At 43.9% G+C, this 21097-nt stretch overlaps 1 protein-coding gene across 1 annotated transcript in view; it reads left to right on the top strand.

The window, feature by feature from the left end:
* Positions 1-4066, top strand: part of LOC128430194 (carboxypeptidase Z) — a 7675-nt gene extending 3609 nt beyond the window's left edge. Inside the window, exons 4-11 of the mRNA XM_053416176.1 lie at positions 159-386; positions 482-711; positions 811-972; positions 1089-1247; positions 1867-2002; positions 2140-2279; positions 2434-2533; positions 2966-4066. Of these exons, the coding sequence (XP_053272151.1) occupies positions 159-386; positions 482-711; positions 811-972; positions 1089-1247; positions 1867-2002; positions 2140-2279; positions 2434-2533; positions 2966-3318 (1508 nt within the window). The 3' untranslated portion in view covers positions 3319-4066. The remainder of the gene's footprint in view (positions 1-158; positions 387-481; positions 712-810; positions 973-1088; positions 1248-1866; positions 2003-2139; positions 2280-2433; positions 2534-2965) is intronic.
* The last annotated feature ends 17031 nt before the right edge of the window (positions 4067-21097 follow it).

Raw genomic sequence — 21097 nt, forward strand, 5'->3', positions numbered from 1 at the left:
TCCTCCCGGTCTTTCTGCTGCACATACCAGACTCTACGACCATCCTATTTATACCCTGGCAGCGCTGCAGGAATGGAGGCCTTTTTACTAGAGATCTAAAATGTCAGTCAGTAAAGCCGAGACGCACATGAATCAAACCCGATAATTCATCTTTCCAGCGGAGGAAGATGCCGAGGCTGTCGACGGCACGGAGATTCCCCCTCAGGAGGATCCCCTGGCCTCGCTGCAGTTCAAATATCACACCAACCCTCAGATGATCAGCATTTTGAAGAAAACCGAGGAGCAGTGCCCCGGCATCGCCAGGACCTACAGCATCGGACGCAGCATGGAGGGCCGGGAGCTGCTCGTCATCGAGTTCTCAAACAACCCAGGTCAACACGAGCTGCGTGAGTAGAACCAACCAGACTCTGTGGAAATCCAGCAAATAGCCTGCATCCTTTATCCCTTCTCACTGAGTATCTGTAAATGTGACCCTGTGTAGTGGAGCCGGAGATGAAGTACATTGGCAACATGCACGGGAATGAGGTCCTGGGCCGCCAGCTGCTGATCTACCTGGCTCAGTATCTGTGCTCGGAGTATCTGCTGGGCGACGAGCGCGTGCAGAAGCTCATCAACACCACCCGCATCCACATCCTGCCCTCCATGAACCCCGACGGGTACGAGGCGGCTGTCTCTGGACTGCAGGACAGCAGCTACGGCGAGGAGGAGGAGGTCAGTTCTCCACGTTAGATGTTCCAAACTCTGTATGCATCATGTTTTGAGATGTGTTTTGTTATTTGCTTTCAAACACCCTCCCCTGTGATTCCTCAGGGTCAACGATACGATACCTGGAATATCGGTCAAAGCAACGCTCAGAACATCGACCTGAACAGAAACTTCCCCGATTTGACCTCCATTGTTTACAGCCGACGCAGACAAAGGACCTACCGAACTGACCACGTCTCAATCCCAGACTATTACTGGTTTGGTAAGGTACAGTGAGAACCCTTACCCATACAGGCCAGTGACTTGTACTCGGTGATACGGCCAAGGGAGTCGAACGAACTCACATTTCTTGGTCTGATTAAAGTCTTAATGCTGCGATCCAGGTTGCACCGGAGACGTACGCGGTGATGAAATGGATCCGCTCCATCCCCTTCGTGCTCTCGGCCAACTTCCACGCCGGGGACCTGGTGGTGTCGTATCCCTTCGATCTGTCCAAACACCCGCTGGAGCGCAACCTCCTCTCCCCAGCACCAGACGATCAGGTGAATGGGCTCCTTCAAAAACAAAGGATCCCCTTCAGAACAGGAAGATGTGATTTTCACAGACTTTGCCGTTCAAAATAAGTGATGTTAAATGTCAATATTCATAAAAAAAGAACCAACTAATCACAAAGAATGATGGTGTACACAGAACTGCTGTCAAAAACATTCATAATTTAAAGTTATTAAAAGCATACAAGGGTTCATTAATAAAGTAGTTCATAAATTTTTGATTCATGATAAATGTTTTCTATTGTGTTAGGCCTCTGTTATGTTAATCTCCAATAATTAGATATCATAAAACCAGATTACAATATTAACATTAACTGAAAATCTGACCTTAATTTAACTAGAATCTAAAGCAACAAGGATTTACAGACTAACAACATAAATTGCTAAATGTGGTATAAACAGGATACACAATTAAATGAAAGAACATATGTTGAATAAATAGATAAATCAGAGATGACAAATATTTACAAACAATATTGAAAGAAATGCATGTACTGATAATGGATAAATACAGTTTTTGGTACATGGCCCAGTTTGGTAAATAATTTGACATCATGACCAAAAGAAGAAGGAAAAAGTAATGCACCATTTTTTGTATTTTATTTTGTAGGTTTTCAAGTTTCTGGCGGGAGGATACGCGAACTCCCACGAGAGGATGTCCAACGAAAACGCAAACTGTGGATCGTCTCGTCACCAGAGTGTGAAGGGAATCGTGAACGGAGCCCAGTGGTCCAGCATCGCAGGCAGTGAGTCTGACAAGTGAAGTGTCCAGAGGCCACAAGGGGTCACTGTACCGTCAGTTATGATCAGGATGTGGGGGGGACATCAGCACAGTTCTCCCAAGGGATTCTGGGTAAAGCAGTTCTGTTCTGTCACCGCTCAGGTATGCAGGACTTCAACTACCTTCACACCAACTGCCTGGAGGTGACCGTGGAGCTGGGCTGTGATCGGTTCCCCCCCGAGGAGGAGCTCTTCATCGGCTGGCACGAGAACCACGATGCTCTGCTCACGTTCATGGAACTGGTGAGAACGAGTCCCGCCTATTCTGGGTTTTGCATAAGTAAGGTATTCACAAGTATATAATTTAAACTAGTTCATATGGAATTAGAGGGATTTTTTATACTAAAGTCTTAATTTCTGTGTATGAATTGTTTTTCAATGTTGTGGTGTCCCTCAGGTCCATCATGGCATTAAAGGCATCGTACAAGATGAGGGGGGGAATCCAATAAAAGGTGCAAGGATTTCCATCAGAGGAGTACGACATGATATAACCACCGGTGAGGACTATACATTTTTTGTCACACGTTAGAAGTTATTGCAATTATCTGTTCATGTCCAAATTTAATTGACAACTAGGAAAACCCAGAATTTCTCTGAAAGTTCCAGTGTGTTCGACTGGAAGTGACTGAAGACCCAACATGGAGGCTCCACATCTTTAAAGTTACTTACACCCAAGTTAGAATGGCACATACCAGCGCCAAAGTCCAACAGTCATCTTATGAGACCACATTTAATATTCGTAGATCCAGATTTCTAATTGGATCTGCACCAAAATGGACACTCTCATAAATATCAGTCCCCTTAATAGGCCTGATTTATTTTATCACCAAAACCATGAATTACTCCCTGAGAAATCAATCAAATGACCTGCAACATGGTTCAGTGTTTTATCCTTAAACGGCACATTGGGCCTTTCTGTCTCCCCTCAGGTGAAACCGGAGAATACTGGCGCCTCATCAACCCCGGCAGCCACATCGTGGGCGCCTCAGCCCCGGGCTACACCAGGGTCATGAAGAGAGTGGTCATGCCTCGTCGTATGCACACGGCCGGCCGGGTGGACTTCGTGCTGCAGAAGGCGCCGCTGGAGCCCGACGTCCAGGAGGAGGAGGCCACCATCACGACCAGTTACGACCGCTTTGACCCTTACAACCAGTACGAGCGCTACACCAGGGCGGCTGACCTGAGCCAGAACCACGAGGAGAGGTCAGAGAAGCCCTGGTGGTGGAGCTACTTTGTCCTGCCGGGTCGGCCCGCCCCCACCTGGCTGCTACAGCACTACTAGAGCTTTACTGAGAGACGTCCTGCAGGTATACACATGCACACGCCAGGCCTCCATGTAAAGGACGTGCTGCTTTGTATTAATGTATATACACAGCTGAAACGTGTAGCGATAGCTGGCTGGCCCTGAGCTTTCACACTTTTAGTGCTTGATGTTTTTTATAAAATCTTAATATAAGCACCTCTAATCCCCAAGTGAGCGTCAATCAGGATTTCACAGAGAGCTTTGAGTCTGCTTCAGTGTTCAAATGTAAGACTTATATTTGTATTTTACAGCATAAATAAATAATTTTAATGTGCTTTCACTGTGTCACATACATTTCCTGTAAACCTCATATTAAAGTTTACACAGGTCGTTGTTTTATTCTGAAGGAATGACCTGGATTTAGGAGTCTGGCTCAAGTATTTCATTTGTAGTCGGTAATGAAGCCAACTGGCCACCAGGGGGCAGGCTACACAAACTGCTGACCTGAGTTACTACACTCTTCACAAACAGCAGAAATAGTTTCGTGCACGTGCGTCATGGTTGTTATGCTGAGTCAAGGTTTATTTCTGTTGTTAAGTCAGTGACAACAACTTTTAGATTACAGTGGTTGCTCTGAAGCTTCATTTGATGCAGGTAAGAAAGTTATTAACTCTATAATGAACTCATTGCATTGTCTATAAACTAGAATTATCATACATTCTGTACATTAAACAAATGTATTCAACATTTGATGTATTGCAACAAATAAAGAAAATTATTTAGGAGACTTGAGGGTGATCATTTTTAATATTAATTTCTATTCTTCAGTTTTACGGAAGAGATAAGTTTAATTCGCATTTTGTGACTTCTATTTGCCTTAAAATCATGATCATCTAAGAAACACCCACCACAACAACATGAATTCACCTATCAGCAGAAAGTGGAGGAGCTCCTCCTCGAGCATCACCAGCCCCAGGATCTGCTGAAGTCCCAAATCTTATAAACAAAAAATGCTTCTGAAGAATTCTTACGTGAGGTCACGGGAGAAGCATGGGAAAAGCATATTTCCCCCCCAGACAAAGGTCGAGGAAAACTACTACAGAGGGATAGAGGGGAGACCAGTTAGGGAACCACGTGACCCAGGACAAGTCAGTGGGATAAGAAAGAAAGTGCCAGGCTTCTCAGGGGATTTACCAAACACAAACACATGATTTGGCACCAAACTCACAAAAGAGCAGAGGAGGAACCTCCATCTAGAGTCAGCCTGAGAAATACTGACCCAGTGACACAAAGGACAGACACACAAGTTGTGTAAATCACGATAGCGTGTAATTTGAATATTCAGATTTCTAAAAGTAAATATATTAGAAGAAAGAGGCTGCAGAAAAGATGTTTGAAAGTTTGTTAACTTTTTAGTTACCTCTGTTTTTTGACATTTCCACAGATTTTCCCAGGGACAATTCATAGACCTTGATGGAAAACAAAATCAGCAATATTTAGGGCACTGATATCTATGAGTGTGTGCTTCTTAAGGAGTGTTGGTCTTTGGTGTGTGTATTTAAAGTTGTAGTCAATGGAGTGTATGTATTTGTTATTTATCTGAGTAAAGGTTGCGTCTATGGCTAAACAAGGAACGTTGAAACTTGGACGTTAATGTCACAACAATCCCTCACATGGATCTACATGGAGTTATTGGACTGATTGTCACCCAAACCAAACACGGTGTCAAACCAGACCTGTATAGCTTTCTGCCTTAAGGACCCGACTGCTTTTACTGGTCACATGCTTTCCTCCCAGCAAGCATGCGACAATCCCACGTTGGACTGACCCCTCATGCCTCTCTGGGGGCCAGCACCTCGAGCCACCCATGTCAGGTGGGGTGCCGGGTCACCAATTACCCGGCGAGGCTGAGAAAGCAGCGGAGAGCCGCCCCCGAGCCGCCATGTTGTGTTAGCGTCACGCTTCTGGCGAGTAGGTGAGCGACGCCCCACTGCAGCTCAGTGAACCTGCTCTCTGTTCTCAAAGGAGCTTTGATACGCTTACGTCCCTCCTCCGGATCAGTTTGTAACTATGACTATTTATGAAGTCCACCATGTGAGTGTAGTGCCACCAGGTGCCAGTGGCACAGCGGGGGGGGGGTTATGTCATGATTACTTTTTAACACTTAAATGATTTTAAGATATGAGTGATTATGAAACTTGAGATATGAAACTGTAATGTGTGAATATGGGCTTCAAATAAAATGTGATTGAGTGATTTTGAAACCAAATTGACACCCGGAGAAACACAGACAGGAGTGGAAATAACATCCTGGTTGAAAAGAAGTAAATAAAAACGTAAAAGATAAAAATAAAAAAGAACAGAGCTTGAGAGGAACGTTTTCTGAACTGAGATATGAAGTGTCATAGTTTGTTTACTGCTCCATCAGCTGCAAATGTTTTTTTCCCTCTCGACATAATACTTTAATAAGATCTGATCTGCAACAGGTGTATATAAAAGCTGACTCTCGTTTCCATGATTATATTTAAACCACGGTAAGTGAAGCTCGGTGCTCAGAGCAACAATCTACCAGATCAGAATCCTCTTTCATTCATAAAGTTCCAAAACCTCCAACATCATACATTACTACTCTCGTCCAGTCTTCCTCTTCCAGGGGAGATCCACTGAGCCCTGCCAAAGTCCCATAATTGCAAAAACAGCATTTCATTTCCCAATAATGGCTCAATGTCAAGTCCAATTCAGTCTGCTGGTTAAGCGGCAGCAATTACCAAATCGTACATGTGCAGACAAGTCCTCCACCGGGTGATAATAAGCCACTTTCTTTGTTACGGACCCTGAACAAACTCGAGGGGGAAACACGTGAAGCAGAGATAATGCGGCCGGTCGAGCGTGAGCGTGCACAAAACCCCACGATCACTCTACTGGAAAACTCCTCAGCTATGAAAAAAAAGCTGGTCCAACTGGGTTAAGGTGATTCCCACTTTAATAGCGTTTGGGATCCGCAGCCACAACAGAAGCCAACAATAGAAAGAAAAAAAAAATACAGCTGCTCGTCTGCAGGAGTCACTTCCCCTTTGAAAATAAGAGGCCGCGTGTTTTTGAACTTGGGAGGTAACGCCGAGGATTTGAGGGGCTCTTTGTTTCTGTTGGTGTGTTTGGGGTTTCTCCTTCGGCGTGACGGTCAGAGGTCGCCGTACAACGAGGCCACACAGGCTCTACCGTGACCCCGCGGGCCCCGGGGACCGATCGTGTTTGTTGACATCTTCCTGCAGAGTTTGATTGTGTTCGTTATGTTTTGATTTGCCCCCGAAACGCTCTGGTACTCTCTTATGGTGGAGGGTTCAAAGGGGAGATGGCACGGAGGCTCGGCGTCTGCTCGTTCAGGTGTCGGCCCTCGCCTGGTGGGGGCGCCACCCTAACGTCAACTTTCATAAGCTCGTTGATCCCTCTAAATAAAACGAACTATGAAACTTTGGTTGCAAGATGTATTTCTGTTCATAAACAAGACGATAGTCATGTTAAAGTGTCGACCTGCTAAATAACAGCATGTTAGTATCGTCAAACGTTTTTAGCATTGATTTATTTAGATTTTGGTAGAAGTAGAAGAGAATATTAGGTCGTAGAAATACTTTCAAAAGTTTTAAAAATCGCTTTTGTTAGTCTTTTTTTCATTTTGGGTGGTTTTTAGTGTCAAAAAGCAAAAGTTAATCTTACACGTGTGTCATGAACATAATGATGGGTCGTCTCCCCCCCCCCAGTCGGTAGATCCTAACCCAGTATCTTTTGGGATGTGGTAGAACAGGAGACTGGAAGCATGAAGGTGAACCTGAATGTCTCCATCATCTCGTGGGGTCGATGCCATGAGGAGTTGCGGCGGCTCTGAGAGCAGAGTGTGGGTCAAACCGAGCCCTTGTAGCTGTGCCACACATTTTGGTGCGTAAGAAAAAATACAAAGCAAAGAAGTTGGAAGAAAAATGTAACAAAACAATGTGGTCGAGAGTCTGTGATTCCTCATCGAATCCTCATGTGCTGAGTGGTTCTGGGAAGCTGAGACCTTCTGCTTTGGTCTTTCACCAACAAAACGTCCGGAGTGAGAGTTGCTCACTATAAAAAAATCTTGAATACACAGCCTCCTCCAACCAACTGTCTCTTTTACTGGGTTTTTAGCAAATACTTAAGTACAATTATGTATTTACTCAAGTAGCTCAGGGATCTGTCCAACCTTGGACTGTGCAGTACCACTCTGAGTACTTCTTCTCCTCTCTCTTGTTTTACTGTGTACAAATGATTTCTGTTCATAATAGATAGGATGATTTATTACCTGTGGTTAACCAGAGCCCAGGCAGTGATTTATTAATAATATCTAACATGCTGTCATATACACAACAGAGAGACTGAGAAGTTAGAGCATGATGGAGCTGGACCCCCCCCCCCCCCCCCCCCCCCCTCCCAAAAGAAGGAAAAACAGAGTTTCACTCAAATTGATAATTTGTATGACTGTTGGAAAATTTCATGTTGGAAATGAGGATGTGATTTTAACAGGGAACAACTGCAACGTGTGTGTTATTCTGTGACTATTGCTTTACTGATTAAAAATGAGACCTAATAATAATATTTGGATAATGCCAGACATAAAGTTATGTGTCCTTAACTTCCCCAGTAATAAACCAGTGTAACCATCTTCAATATAAAGAATGCATATGACTACGTTCACATTTAGTCCTGAGGCCTGCAGAGCTCCGGATCAATCACTTACATAATTATTCTTAACATATATAGCATATCATGTATTAATACTGCATTTACCTGCCTTTGTGGTTGTCGGTGCAAAACAGAAACATGAAAATAACCATTTTGAGCATTTTAAGTAAAAATCAGACGTTGATAAAAGGTTCAAACTCAATGAAAGTGGATTTTTTTCCTTGTTCAATTGAGGTGAATTCATGCAAGTTTGATGCAAAAGTGCAAACTGCTTGTAAAGTGGGATTTCTGACGTGCTTCATTTATTCATGTGGTGCATTTCCTGGTGAAACGCTGGAGTGGGGGTGGGGGGGGGGGGGGGGGGGTTCTCAAGCACGAGTTTGATTTGATCAGAGCAGTGAAAGGGGGCGGGACTTGACAGAAAATAACTGTGATGTCCTGATTGGCTGAAACCCAGGAAGTGATGACGCCACAGTCAGTAAATGAGTCCCTTTCCTGCAGGTGTCCTCTGAAGCCACAGGTGAGATTTGTTGTTGTTTCCTTTAGATAAAGTTTGTTGTTATTTCAGTGTTGTGTTGTTTTCAGGCTGCATTTTATTGAACTACGTGTGTGTGTGTCTGTGTGTGTAGATGACCACATGGGGTCAGTTGTTTGATTAGTGTCTCGGTCCACGCTTGGCCCAGATGAGCATGGTTTGGTGAATTAATGATTCCCACAATGTGATCGATCAGGTTTGAATCTGTGTGTTTCCGGATCTTTTCTATCGTGTGGATGTGGAAAAAGCTTGGATTGAAATCGATTATGTCAGATGAATATTCTGCTGCTTTACCACGTGTTGTGTTTCACTGGTTTTCTTTTGAGTTCGGATGCTTGAACTCAGTGATGCTGGAGGATTTGACCTCAGAGGCTCTTCTGTGTGTTTCTTCTTCTTCGTGTTTTGTTAGATGACTCTTAGAAGCCGCTGTCACTTCCTGAGCATTCATTTAACAGTTTTTTAACACATCTTTATGTTTCTTCTCCAAACCCTCATGGACTGTGATTGGTGTCACCTGTGTGAGGAGGGGGAGGGGGGGGGGGGGGGGGGGGGGGGAACTGCTGTTACCTGGACAGATGCATTTTAGAGTAAAGTGTGATGCTGATATTTACTTCTGTCAAGTTTGTTTGCAGTATTGTGCAAAACCTACTAAATGAATTTTACATTTTTCACATTAGATGTATAAATCCAACATGCAGTTCATGTGTGCATCAATGTTTCTCTAATGCATTTTCCCTGTGAAATAAACAACTGCATGAATAATGAAGTCCTGGTGCGGTAGCTTTCTTTAACTGCTGCATACTTTTAAATGGCTTGTTGTTGAATTGTAGCTTTTCTATTGCATGTTACATGTTGTGGTGTTTAATGCCGTGTTAAGTTTATTTCTCTGAAGCGGGTAAACTTAGTTGAGTAAAATATGTGACATTAACTTTAATGTTCCTTTTTTTTTGGACTTTGTTTAATGACAGTTTTGTTATCAGATCGTTCGCTATTGTTACTACTACTATCATGTGTAGGTTTGTTCAGCCTGAAGAAATGCACTCTAATGACTGTCAATGTAGTTTTTACTATACTTTAATGTGATGTATAACTTTGTCCTGTTTTCTGGAGGACATTATTTTAAAGGTGATTATTTTTCTTTGTCAATGAACCAAAGTGTTTAACTATACCTGTAACACCACGTATATAAAGATTGCTGACTCTTCTCCACTTCCTCCCACCTTCCAGAAATGAAGCCAAAATATCTTGGGCGTTCAGAGCCAGAGTCTGTGCAGTAGCACTTGGTGGGGGGTGGAGCCACGGTACAGAGGTCCCACCGATACACATGGTTAACCAATGCTGAGTCATTTTCAGCTGTCAATCAAAATATTTCAACCTATTTTTATATCGTCAAAAAAACAGTTAAACCCCAAATTATTGAAAAAATACAATTTTAATACTTCAGTCTGATAAGAACTAACTAAAACTAGGGCTACGTTGTAGCACTAACGGGCCCCGAGCACAGGCGATTTCAAGTATGTTGCAGTCGGGGAAGAGAGAGTGATCGATGACCAAGCGCACGTCTCCGCCTTGTGTGCGTTTTAAGCTCTGCACTAAGGATAAACGCTTCACTTCCTGTAGCCAGCAGGTGGCGCTTTATGACCTATATTGCATCCAGCCACCAGGTGGCTTCACTTTTAAGGAAATGTCATGTCGTCCATCTAGTCTGATAGATTCACATACATCCTCCTGCTGCCATAGAGTAGAGGACTCTAGAATACTCTCTAGTACTCTAGAATACTCTCGTCCAAATACACTACAGACGACCGGTGCACAGAATGTAATGTATATATTTATTCCCTTAGCATATGTCGGAAATGTGTTTGCTTTGGCTTTGCATTTTTAACGAAGCTTAAAAGGCAAATTCCTTCACGGCAACAAAATAATAGGGAAGATGAATGTTTGCCTACTTAAAGTCAACTCTGCTCTCACAGCCCGGGATCCTCCCATGCGAGTTATTCTCGGCAAACGCACATGTCTAGACGCTGCCGAAATTAAGGGCCAGAATAAAACATGAAGCACAATTGAAATAAGTGTTCTTGATCTTAATGCACATTATCGCTGCGTCCCTCGGATGAAACACTTAAAAGTCAGTCATGAAGAAGAGAGCGCCTGAGGGCTCTTTAGGCTGGGTACATGTCCGGCTACTTTAGCTGTCATGCAGCGACATCTCAGAGCTTTCGCCCGTACCCGGCTTAAGCCATTTAGCGGCGGCCTGGTTAACTGAAACCGACAAAACTTCTGATTCCAGCCCGATCTTAGAATAACACCCCTGGCGGTTGTGAAGCTGTCCCTGCCCATTTCGTCCAGCGCGCTCCCACAACCGCGTCTGCAGCTGACGGAGACGCAGAGGAAGATGCCTTGTGATGTTACAACTGTTGCCCAGAGAATTAGATCAAATGGAAAACGTTAAAACGAGAAATCACATCTGGCTGACAGTTGTAGACGAGGAAGGGGGTGAGACTTGTAGTACTGCTCGGAGAGAGAGAGAGCGCCGGATTAAAGGGCGCACAAGTGCCGTCACATGAATAAAAGAAGATGGCATTTGGCCACTTAAAGCCAATGGGGTTCTCCAAAGGCTAAAGTGTTGGATGATTCCGGACCAATCTGTCTGCGGAGAGTTGCTCTTTGCACGGAGGCAGTTGCCCCGGAATCGTGCGGAGCAGCAGTAGTGGGTGATGACATGTTTACAGCTGAGCGGGAATGTGCACGCTGGGCATGTGAGGAGTCAAATCTGCTCACGACACTGGAGCAAATCTCACTAAACATAACGGATCAGATGTCAGGGGAGTGCAGGGCTGAAACATGGCTGCTCCTGCAACACATCCCGAGCTGATGCTTTCAAATCTGTGATGGTGTCTGTTCAAATGTCTGTCGTGCCTTTTTCAAGCTTAAATCTTAGTTAAATGTATACATGCTAATAATGTAAATGTTTTCCTATGCATATTTGCTGCAGCAATGCTGTTAATCACATTTATGAAATTAACTCAAGATACACACGTTGCATGTTTTAGAGCTTTTTGTTGTAGCCTCTTTACTTTTTCAATTAGCTTGACTTTGCTCAGGTGTCGTCATGTGACCTCCTACCCAGACCTATCGGGGGGCCAGAGATGTGGACCAGGAGTCAGTGGACGGCTGGATAAAGACCGAGGACTCAACCTGTGCAGAGTGAGTATCTAATATGGAGTTTTAAATACTTTCCTATAAAGAAAAGAATGTCCACCAGCAGTCCCCTTGAATTCAATCAAGCTAAACAGATATCAGGTCCTGATTCTCTTTTTCTTTTCATCAAAATCCATAAAAGATTCCCTGGACAAGGATCTGGCCCCTAATCCAGATCAGCAACCGGGGATTAGCGGCAGCGAGAGGTAATGACTGTCTACCCCCAAAAAAACACAAATGCCTCTGACAATGTTTTTTCTGCACTGCATTTCTTCTCCTGCCCTGATGCATCATGGTCCCGACAGTGGCAGCTCCACTCTCAGACCTCACAGTGCAGTCTGAGAAACCAACCCTGGTTTATAAAGGCCAGTGTTTCCGTCACCACATGCTCACGCTGCAAGTTAATTAAGCATAGTCCCGTGCACATGAACTTTAAGCTCTTACTCAACAGTGATCTGCCGTTAGGTGCACCGGGGCTAATTACGCGATGATAAATCTTTCCGTGGCACGAGGTAATTTCTCATTGCTCTTTAAAGATGGCAGAGAATGTGGCAGATAACCGCTTGAAGCCTTTGCGAGTCAGCGGCGGCGAAAGCTAAATGTGGCAGCAAGTGTCAGGCCGAATCAATACACGCTTCCCAGGATTCCTTTGGTGCCATAATCCCGGCTGCGGTGGGCACTGACCCCGGGGAGGCCTGGCTTCTTGTTTTCTTGCCCTGTTTTTTTTTTTTTCAGAGGCAGATGCACTTCTGAATATGACAGCGCTGAGCACAAGCTAATTACCGTAGAGGTTTGGGCGGAATTTGTGCTATAAACCACTTAGCTCGTATCTCAGACACGTTGAAACCTCTCTTCCCAACACTGGTCAGCGAGCTGTCCACTGGGAAGAGGATGACCTCATGTTCCTCACTCGCTGCACAACTGAACTCTTAATGCGGGGGGGTGCACTGACTGCTTTATGTGTCAAGCTCTCCCTCTGGATACAGAGCCTTGGTCAGCAAATTCATAATTTCTCCTTGAGCATGAGCTGCATTTTGTAGCTGTCCCCCCAACCTCCCACCCCCCCCCCCCCCAGTGTCTTCCAGCTGATTTCACACATCCCATTAAGTCCTAATCTTGTATTATATGCCTTAAAATAACAAGAGATAATCCTGGCATCAGCCTAATCAGCCGTGAAATTGAGGAATCTCCTTGACTAACTGGATTCCATCGCAGCAAGCTAACACACGATGCATGTGCGCACAACAATGATGTGGGGAAAAAACGATTTTCCATCCACAAATATAAAGTTTTTTCTATTTAAATCCTTATGAATATTGCAAACTGTAAGTAATTTCTCCTCCTAGGTCCACAAATAAAACCACGTCTCACCGGGAACAGATCATTTAATCCAGGATGAGGATCTGCAGGAGTGTGAGGGAGGATTTCCCCCGAACATCTTCCCATGTAAGCAGCGCTCGCTTACTGAAAGCCATCAGCCGGTCATAAAAAATGTAAAAATTAACGTTTTTTTAAAGTGGAACATGATTCTGCTTTGAGCTCGGGGGGGGGGAGGCAGTGAAGCGCGACGCCTGCATACGAAATGCGTTCGGTCATCCCCCTGGCAACAGGGAGGGAGAAAGGTGCACTGAGTGAAACGAGAGCAGATTGCTTTTATTCTTTATTTAGAGAGTTATTCTAGACACCGAGTCGCAGATGCCCCCCCCCCCCCCCCCCCCCCCCCCCACACACACACTGTACGAATCCTTCCTGCTCAATTGAGGCTGTCGGAAGAAAACGTGGAAGGCTCGACTGCTTAAGGGGGGGAATGGGAAAAGAAGTCGTGGATTCAGATTTGTCTCGGATACGTTTTCACAGATTTGGGCTGTTGACATTTTATTCTGGAGATTAACAACATTACAAATCATTCACTTTATTATAAGTGTAAGAATGAAATGGTTAAATCGTGTGTGTGTGTTTAAGTTGAATGTATTAGTAAACAGTCGGGGTCCTTTTTTATGAAATGTGCTTTAGTTCACACTGATGTTTGGCCCCGGGCCTGAAATGTAGTCGTATTAATGTGTTCCGGATGTGTTGTGTGTAATGTGTCCCATATTGTCGGTTTCCTGCATAAGCAGTGTATCCACTTTCCTTCAGGATTTGATTTAAATTGACCTATTTTTTAACTGAAAATAGATTAATACAGATGTTTGAATATCTGCACAGATCGGACATTCACTGATTTACCAGATACTGCAGTACACCGATGACAGAAGTATCGAACTACTGAGCGGATTTCCACGAAACCTGGTCCCACTACCCCCCCATAAATTTAGCAGATAAACAGATAAAGGATTTTTTTTTCTCACTTTCTTTAAATTTGCTAGATGAGTTGAATCATGAGAGAATGAATCACGGATCTTGATGAAAGAAATCTGGAATATTTAGGGGACTCATTTCTATGAGTGTGTGAAAGTTAGTGCAGCCTGCTTGAGTTTAAGGGAAGGATCATTTAGGACAGTTGGGCCTCGGGGCAGGTTTCCGCTCGACTGAGTGTGATTCCAGTTATGTAATATTATGATTACAAGGCAAAATTATAACCTCATTAATGTCATAGGTCTAGACCTTTTTAAATACAAAAACAAATTTAAACCATCTTTATACTGGCACAGGAGATGGAGCGGGTTGTCCACTAATCGGAGGGTTGGTGGTTTGATTCCCAGTTTCAGACCGGATGGCAAAGTGTCCTTGGGCAAGACACTGAACCCAAATTGTCCCTGATGGCAGCGAGAGAATGTGTGTGAGTGTGATAAAGCAATTTGAGTGGTTATGAAGACTAGAAAGTGATGTTTAAATACAGTTAAAAATACTTATTAATATATTCATCTCTTTTGGTCTAAAAAAGTTTTTTTTCTCTTTTGCAATGTGCCAAGGAGGGATTGTAGAAATACAGTAGTCGAACCCCATTTGTTCCCGTTTTCAGTCCCATCTCGTCTTCACATTTCATTTGAGCTTCCTTCAGGAACTGAGGATGTAAAGGCACAAATCATTTCCCCCCTTCTTGTCATCATCAATCATAATTACGCAACAATTTCTTCACCTTGGATCAATTTGTGCCGTTGAGATCAAACAGGGGCGTTAATGGGCGCCCAGATTTCTCCACAGGGTAATCTATATCATGTGGTGCAGGCGGCGGCCTTTCAAAGCCTCCGGTTCTCCTCGCTCTCTGCGTATTGTTTGTAACCGACACAGTTTTTCCCTGCAGCCAAAATGTAAATATATTCTTTTGTCCCTTCCACATGGCTGATCCCCACAGTCAGTCTCCTACTGTTGATCTTCATGGCTCCTGACAATGTACAAATGCCCCTGATGATTGTATCGGGAGGTGGACGCACTACTGTATGTCTTGGGTGTTTTTAGAAAACCAATATTTAATTTGGGCTGGAGATTAAACGAGATATGCTTCTTAAAAAAGTGGTCGCGCCTCTAATCGCTATCGACAGGCGAACAAGCTCTCATCATCATTAGTTCACTCACAACACAAACTGGGTCTTCAAAGGTTTCACCCACGGTGCAATTACATCAAATTACTCTCACCACTGGAGTCGAGGCGAGGGGCTCTGGTTCCAGTCCCCCTCTTCCTGTGGACAGGATGTTTCACAACACTACGCTGGATGTTGTGCAAACGGTGGTTGAGAGCTCGCAAAGAGATGCTGCACAGTGTCGGGCGGGGCGGATGCAAAGGAGGGTGCAGCTCATAAGGGCCGAACCCATTCAGGGTCAATGATGTTGTTCATATGCAGTTAAAGGAGGATTCAAAACTGGATTTACTGATTCAATAGTTCTGCTACTTCGTCAAAGGGTTGTTGGTTCGATCACGGTATAGAAGTAACAGAAACTTTCAAATCACTATAACATGCATGTCCAAGGACTGAATATAAAGATGGACGACCCGTCTCCACTTCCTCCCACTATGCAGGAATTAGGCCAAAAATATCCCAGTTACCAACAGGTACACACCAATTGGGATGTTTTGTAGCATTTAACAACTAATTCAAACCACTTTTATCTCTATCATGAATTTAAGGATCTACACTTCTGAAAACACTTTGTAGAAAAAAGTATTTGGTGTGTACTTTGACTTTATTTTGGTCCACATCCTCTCAATGAACATGGCGGAGGCGGGGTTTATGACCTATAAGGCCATCCAGTCACTTTGGCCTCAGTTTTTTGTGGAGCTGTCATTTCCTCCATTTTATATACAATCTATTAACGAAAACCATTTCACCTTAAGTCTACCTACTTGTCTTTTTTAGTGGTTTCAGCTTAAATAACCAAAAAACTATGTCTTCTGGTTTGTCAACAGGTCCATGATGCACTGATGAAGACTGTGGGTTGTAGCAGAAAGCTCTGGAAGAACGTGAGTAGGCCAAGCTTTATTCTGGGATTGTTTTGTTAAGCTATGACAAACTGATTATTATTATCTGACACTAAAAGGATGCAAACAATTATCATTTATATACGTTTATATATATATAAATTACACATGAGTTTAGCTGGCATATTCTGCACATCATTAATAGATTTATGTGCATGTGGGTTTGAGATGTAGCCACCTCGCCACGTTAGAGAAACATCCGAGTCAAGTTAATCTCTTCAGTTTCTGCAGATTGAGACCAAACCCTTGGACGATGAATTAAATATCAATTGTTGGACTCCTCGGCCGATTCCATCCCGTTGCCCCCGAACTGCTTTGAACCACATCATAAAGTCGCCGTTGCTTAAAAAGACATTAGCATGCGTACCCAGGAGGTGTAACACTATAGTGCTGGGAAGTACAGTACGGCGCAGACTGCGGCACATGAAAGGGCCTGAGCCTTACACGATGTGTTTGTAGTTAGCGGGAGGCGCTTGTTTCTTACCCCCATGTACTGTAGTTTAAGCACCCTGTCACTTTAAACTAGGCAGATCTGATATATTTTGCCGGGTGACTGCAGAGAATGCTAATGCCTTGGAAGTTGTATCCTGTGGCTGTTTTTTGGCTCAAATGAAACCCAGAGAGGCACGAGGAAGAGGCGAGCGGCAGCAGTGCCCACTTGAGAAAGGCTGGTAATGGAATCTATCAACCAGTCCGTGTGGGATCACAGGGCGGGAAGAACATGGGCCGGTTGCTTCACACGCCATTCTTTCATCTGTACGTCTGATATCAAAGAGATGAAGGTTGTTTGGGACCGAAAACCGCAAAGATCTACTGGACGATTTGACCGCTTGTTTACTTTTGCTGAAATAGGTTGTTGGATTTTTTATTTGAGGACATTTGTGGGTCTGAAATATTAGAAACAAAGTACTTTTGTACTACTGTTAAGTACAAATTTGAGGTATTTATACGTTACATTAGTATTGGCATTCAGCAACTTTTATACTTTTAAACACATTATTTACTAATTTAAGGTTTTGAACACAGGACCTTTACTTATAGCGCAGTATTTCCTAAGTGTGAAAGTAGTACTTTTACTCAAGTAAAGTATCAGAATGCTAGTCCATGAAGATCCCTGGTGGTGTTGTAAGGCAGTAGATAAAATCATATTAAGTGAAGATTCACGTCTTCAGATCCTGTCACTGCCGTTTGTCAACTGACGACAGATGAGCAACCCTCACCTCCCCCTCCCCTTCCATACATGAAAGAGAACCTGTAGAAACCTTCAGTTGTCATAAAAACTCAAAAGGTATTTAGTTTGTCCAGTTTGGGCTTCTGTAAAAACCATGGCGGCCTCCGTAGAGAAGAAAAACCACATTTAATACAACTTGGATGATAACACACAGTTAAAACATTACTAGGATTATTTCATATTCAATTTTACAAAAGAATTAAAAAAGAATAAACATTTATGTGACGACCATACAAATGCATCTGTTGGTGAAATCTGGGCTGAAAAAGGTGCCCAATGTTTGGCTTCTGAGACCAAATGCAAGTGTCCAACATTATTTATTCATGTTAGCACCAGAGAACGACCTGGTGTAGATTAGACTCCCATGGATGTGATGCATCCTCAGTAAGCAGAGCGTTGGTCAGAGAGTATCAGAGAAGGAAAGTCACAGATCTTCTTCCTTGTCGCCAAAGTAAAATTGTGCCAAATTCTAAGAAACATGATCTCTTCTGTGTATTAAAGGATTCTATCTATCACGTTTTAACTTTTTAATTGAACTTCAGCGTCAGGCTGCAGACAAAGAAACTACGGCTGCTGACCTCAAATATACCGTCTGACGATGAAGGTTTAGCAACTGGTCAAATATTCATGTGAAAGCCGGCAAAGTTTGAGCCGTATATTTCGGTATTACCGTCTGAGAACAGAATTAATATGACAGTGTTCTCTTTACAGTGCAGCCACATTTACAGCAGAGCAGCAGAGACGAGGCATCGTTGTCCTGTTCTCATCATCAGCTCCTGGCTACACAAAAAAAAAAAAGTATCTGTCAGAACGGCTTTAGTGTTTTATAGCTCAGAGGAAAACACAATACATCTTTTACGCACTTGATTGTCTTTGTTTATCACAAACAAAAATCGTGACACGTGCAAACAATGGCTGAGATTCGCAACAGAAGGAAATCAAGGGAAATTGTGTTTTGCAAAAAAATTGAAGGTTTGGTTCACTCTCCATTCCCGCGTGTGGCTCGTGAAAAGCGCGTTTACAAAAGAATCCAATTTTGATCTCCCTCGTCCCCTCTTGATGGTGAATCACTGGTTTCTAATTTCCAAATATGTGGGTGTTTAATGAGGCCTGAGACGTTTTATTCTCCCCGCTATAGCGCTGTCGACAAAATTGGGCACTGCTGAGTGTAGTCATGCAACGCTCCCCGGCACAGACAACACTCCGGCTGCAGCGAGGCAAAACCTGCAGCCCAGAACTGCTCCACTTACTGGGCGGCTGACGTGAGGCGAGCAGACAGGCGAGAGTGGAAAGCCCTCCGGTCATGCAAAATGCAAAAGAAATATGACTTTATTGCGGCTCCCTAATGGTGACATAACAATCTGTTCGGCCACTTCCCCCCCCCTCCCCCTCCCCCCACCACCACCGCCGAATCTCGGTGCATTCTGGGAGAGTGCTCCGTTCCGCGGGACGCTCTGAAAACGTCCGTCCGCCCGTGTGAGCGAGTTTAAACATCATGGAGTTTGAAATGCAGCTTTCGACCGGCTCATCTGCGGCGGCTTTTATTTATTTATCTTGTGTTGTGCGTGTCAGTGCAGTTAATGGGCCTGAAAGACAACAAAAACAACACACAACAATCTGTTAGAAACTGCTTGGCCTCGGTTTATAACCACTTAAAGAAATTGGTCATGTTTTTGTTTTTTTCTGCTTCTATGTATATGGATCTAAAGCTTGGTGGCAAGCAGCCTAGCTTAGCATAAAGACTGGAATCAGGGGGAACAGCTAGCCTGCTTTGCACCAAAACTCCTAAAATGCATATTTGATACCCGGCAATACGTTTTGAACCAGGAACATTTGGCAGCCATCTATTTGTGGATTTAAAAGATGAATGAAATAAACACAGACTCTTGTTTTCTCTGCGGCAGGGCGGTGGAATTAAAGGAGTGAATAATACATGGCTGAAAGCATCTGTCTCCCCCCCCCCCCCCCACCCCCCCGAACGGCATCTTCTTCTCTGGACACCGGGTGGGGGGGGGGGGGGATTCCAACGCAAGTAAGCACAGATATTTATGAAGCGTCGTTTGACTTCAGAGGAAGCGGATGATGATGATAAGTCACCTCAGCGCTCAGATGATGATTTTAACAGGGCCCACCTCTTCAGATATAGAATAACACAGGAAGTCGACATTTTGGCTTTGAGGTGGTGAAGTTTTGTCTTTAATAGCAGGATTTTTCATGATCTGCTGGAGAAATAAACTGTGATACATGAGTTTACTGATGGATGAGATCGGACTCAGGATCATTGATACCTTTACCCTTCAGCATCTTGTAGAAATTTCAGCTCCAGGTTCTGAACTATATACTAGACTCTAGTTTCCTAATATGCTATTATCATTTTCTGCTGCTTTTTCCACGCTTTTCTTATTTTGGTTTGCTTATCTCTTCAGTCCAGAAGTAAATAATCTTTCTTCTCATTCTCTGCCTTTTGTGAATTTGTTTATATTCCATATGCAACCCTAGTTCTGATCTGAGCCTATATTGTTTATTCCTTAAAATCACATGCAAATACACAGGTCATTATCCGCTCCTTCATATTTGATTATAATAGACTTTGATAGATTAATAATAGATTTAGTTCAAAGCAAAACACCCATAAAATCCCACCTTTTCTTTTTTAACGTAGGACTGAATTGACGTAGACGCCTGTCGACAGCGCTAAGTGGCTGTGACCTGTGACCTTCTCAGCACTCTGTCCCGTCTCGGGGCTGATGGCTAATGTGGAGAAGCGTGTGAATGGAGGCTCTGATGGCAGCTGACAGGTTGCATGAGTCTTTTGAGCGTCGGATCATGATGTTGACGAGAGGCTCGACCCCGGGCTGCTGTCGGGCTGGATCCACTTGTTGGCTCGTCACGTGCCGGGCGGAGCATCTTCGAGCCTCCATCTTCCCGGCGTGGAGATGCAGTTGTATGTCTGAGCCGAGTGTCCATCAGGGCAGTAACTCACACAACAGTTGGTTCTGCTGCACCATCTGTATCTGCACATCACTGGATTTGTTTCAGATGAGCGGTTCTCACAGAAATGGTGGGGCTGTTACAAATTATGTTTTGGCGGAGATTCCAACGAGGGCCAGAGAGTTGGTGAACGGGTCGGAGCTCCTGGCGCTTCACCGGTTAGCTCTGAAGTGACCGGGGACCATTCAGAGAGCCGAGAGGACGAGTGGAACGGGAAACTGTTATCGTCATTGCTTTAACTTATTTTTTGGCATGTTCAAAGAGCCTTAGAATTGTTCTCCGGGGACAAATAAAGTTGTTGTTGCTCATAAAATGTAAACAAATATTGAATAGATGTGACTGAACCCAATCCCGAACCTGAATATTCAGGTCAGGTGTCCACACGGTAATTCCTACACGTTTCATTTGTTCCTGCTTCTTTCCTCTTCATTCCTGGTTGTAGCTGCACTGATGAACGTGTTTTTATAATAATGGTGAATATCTTATAATATCTGTGGGGCATATTTGTGCTGACAAATCCAAAGGAAATCATCACTCCCATCAGCCCAGTGAAACCCTTTAGTCTGGTCAACATGTTTTGGTTTCCTGACGAGCAAAGTCCCTGTTTCTGATTTAGTCTCACGGATCAAGTCATCGGCATCGTCTCCAGATGCAGCAAACAGCTGTCTTCATGGGAAAAGAGCTCAAACATCCAGTTAGTGACTCGCCGGTGAGCACAGTGGAGCATTTAACAGCTTAAGAG

This window comes from Pleuronectes platessa, chromosome 23 (genome assembly GCF_947347685.1).
Source record: "Pleuronectes platessa chromosome 23, fPlePla1.1, whole genome shotgun sequence".
In the NCBI taxonomy this organism is placed as follows: domain Eukaryota; kingdom Metazoa; phylum Chordata; class Actinopteri; order Pleuronectiformes; family Pleuronectidae; genus Pleuronectes; species Pleuronectes platessa.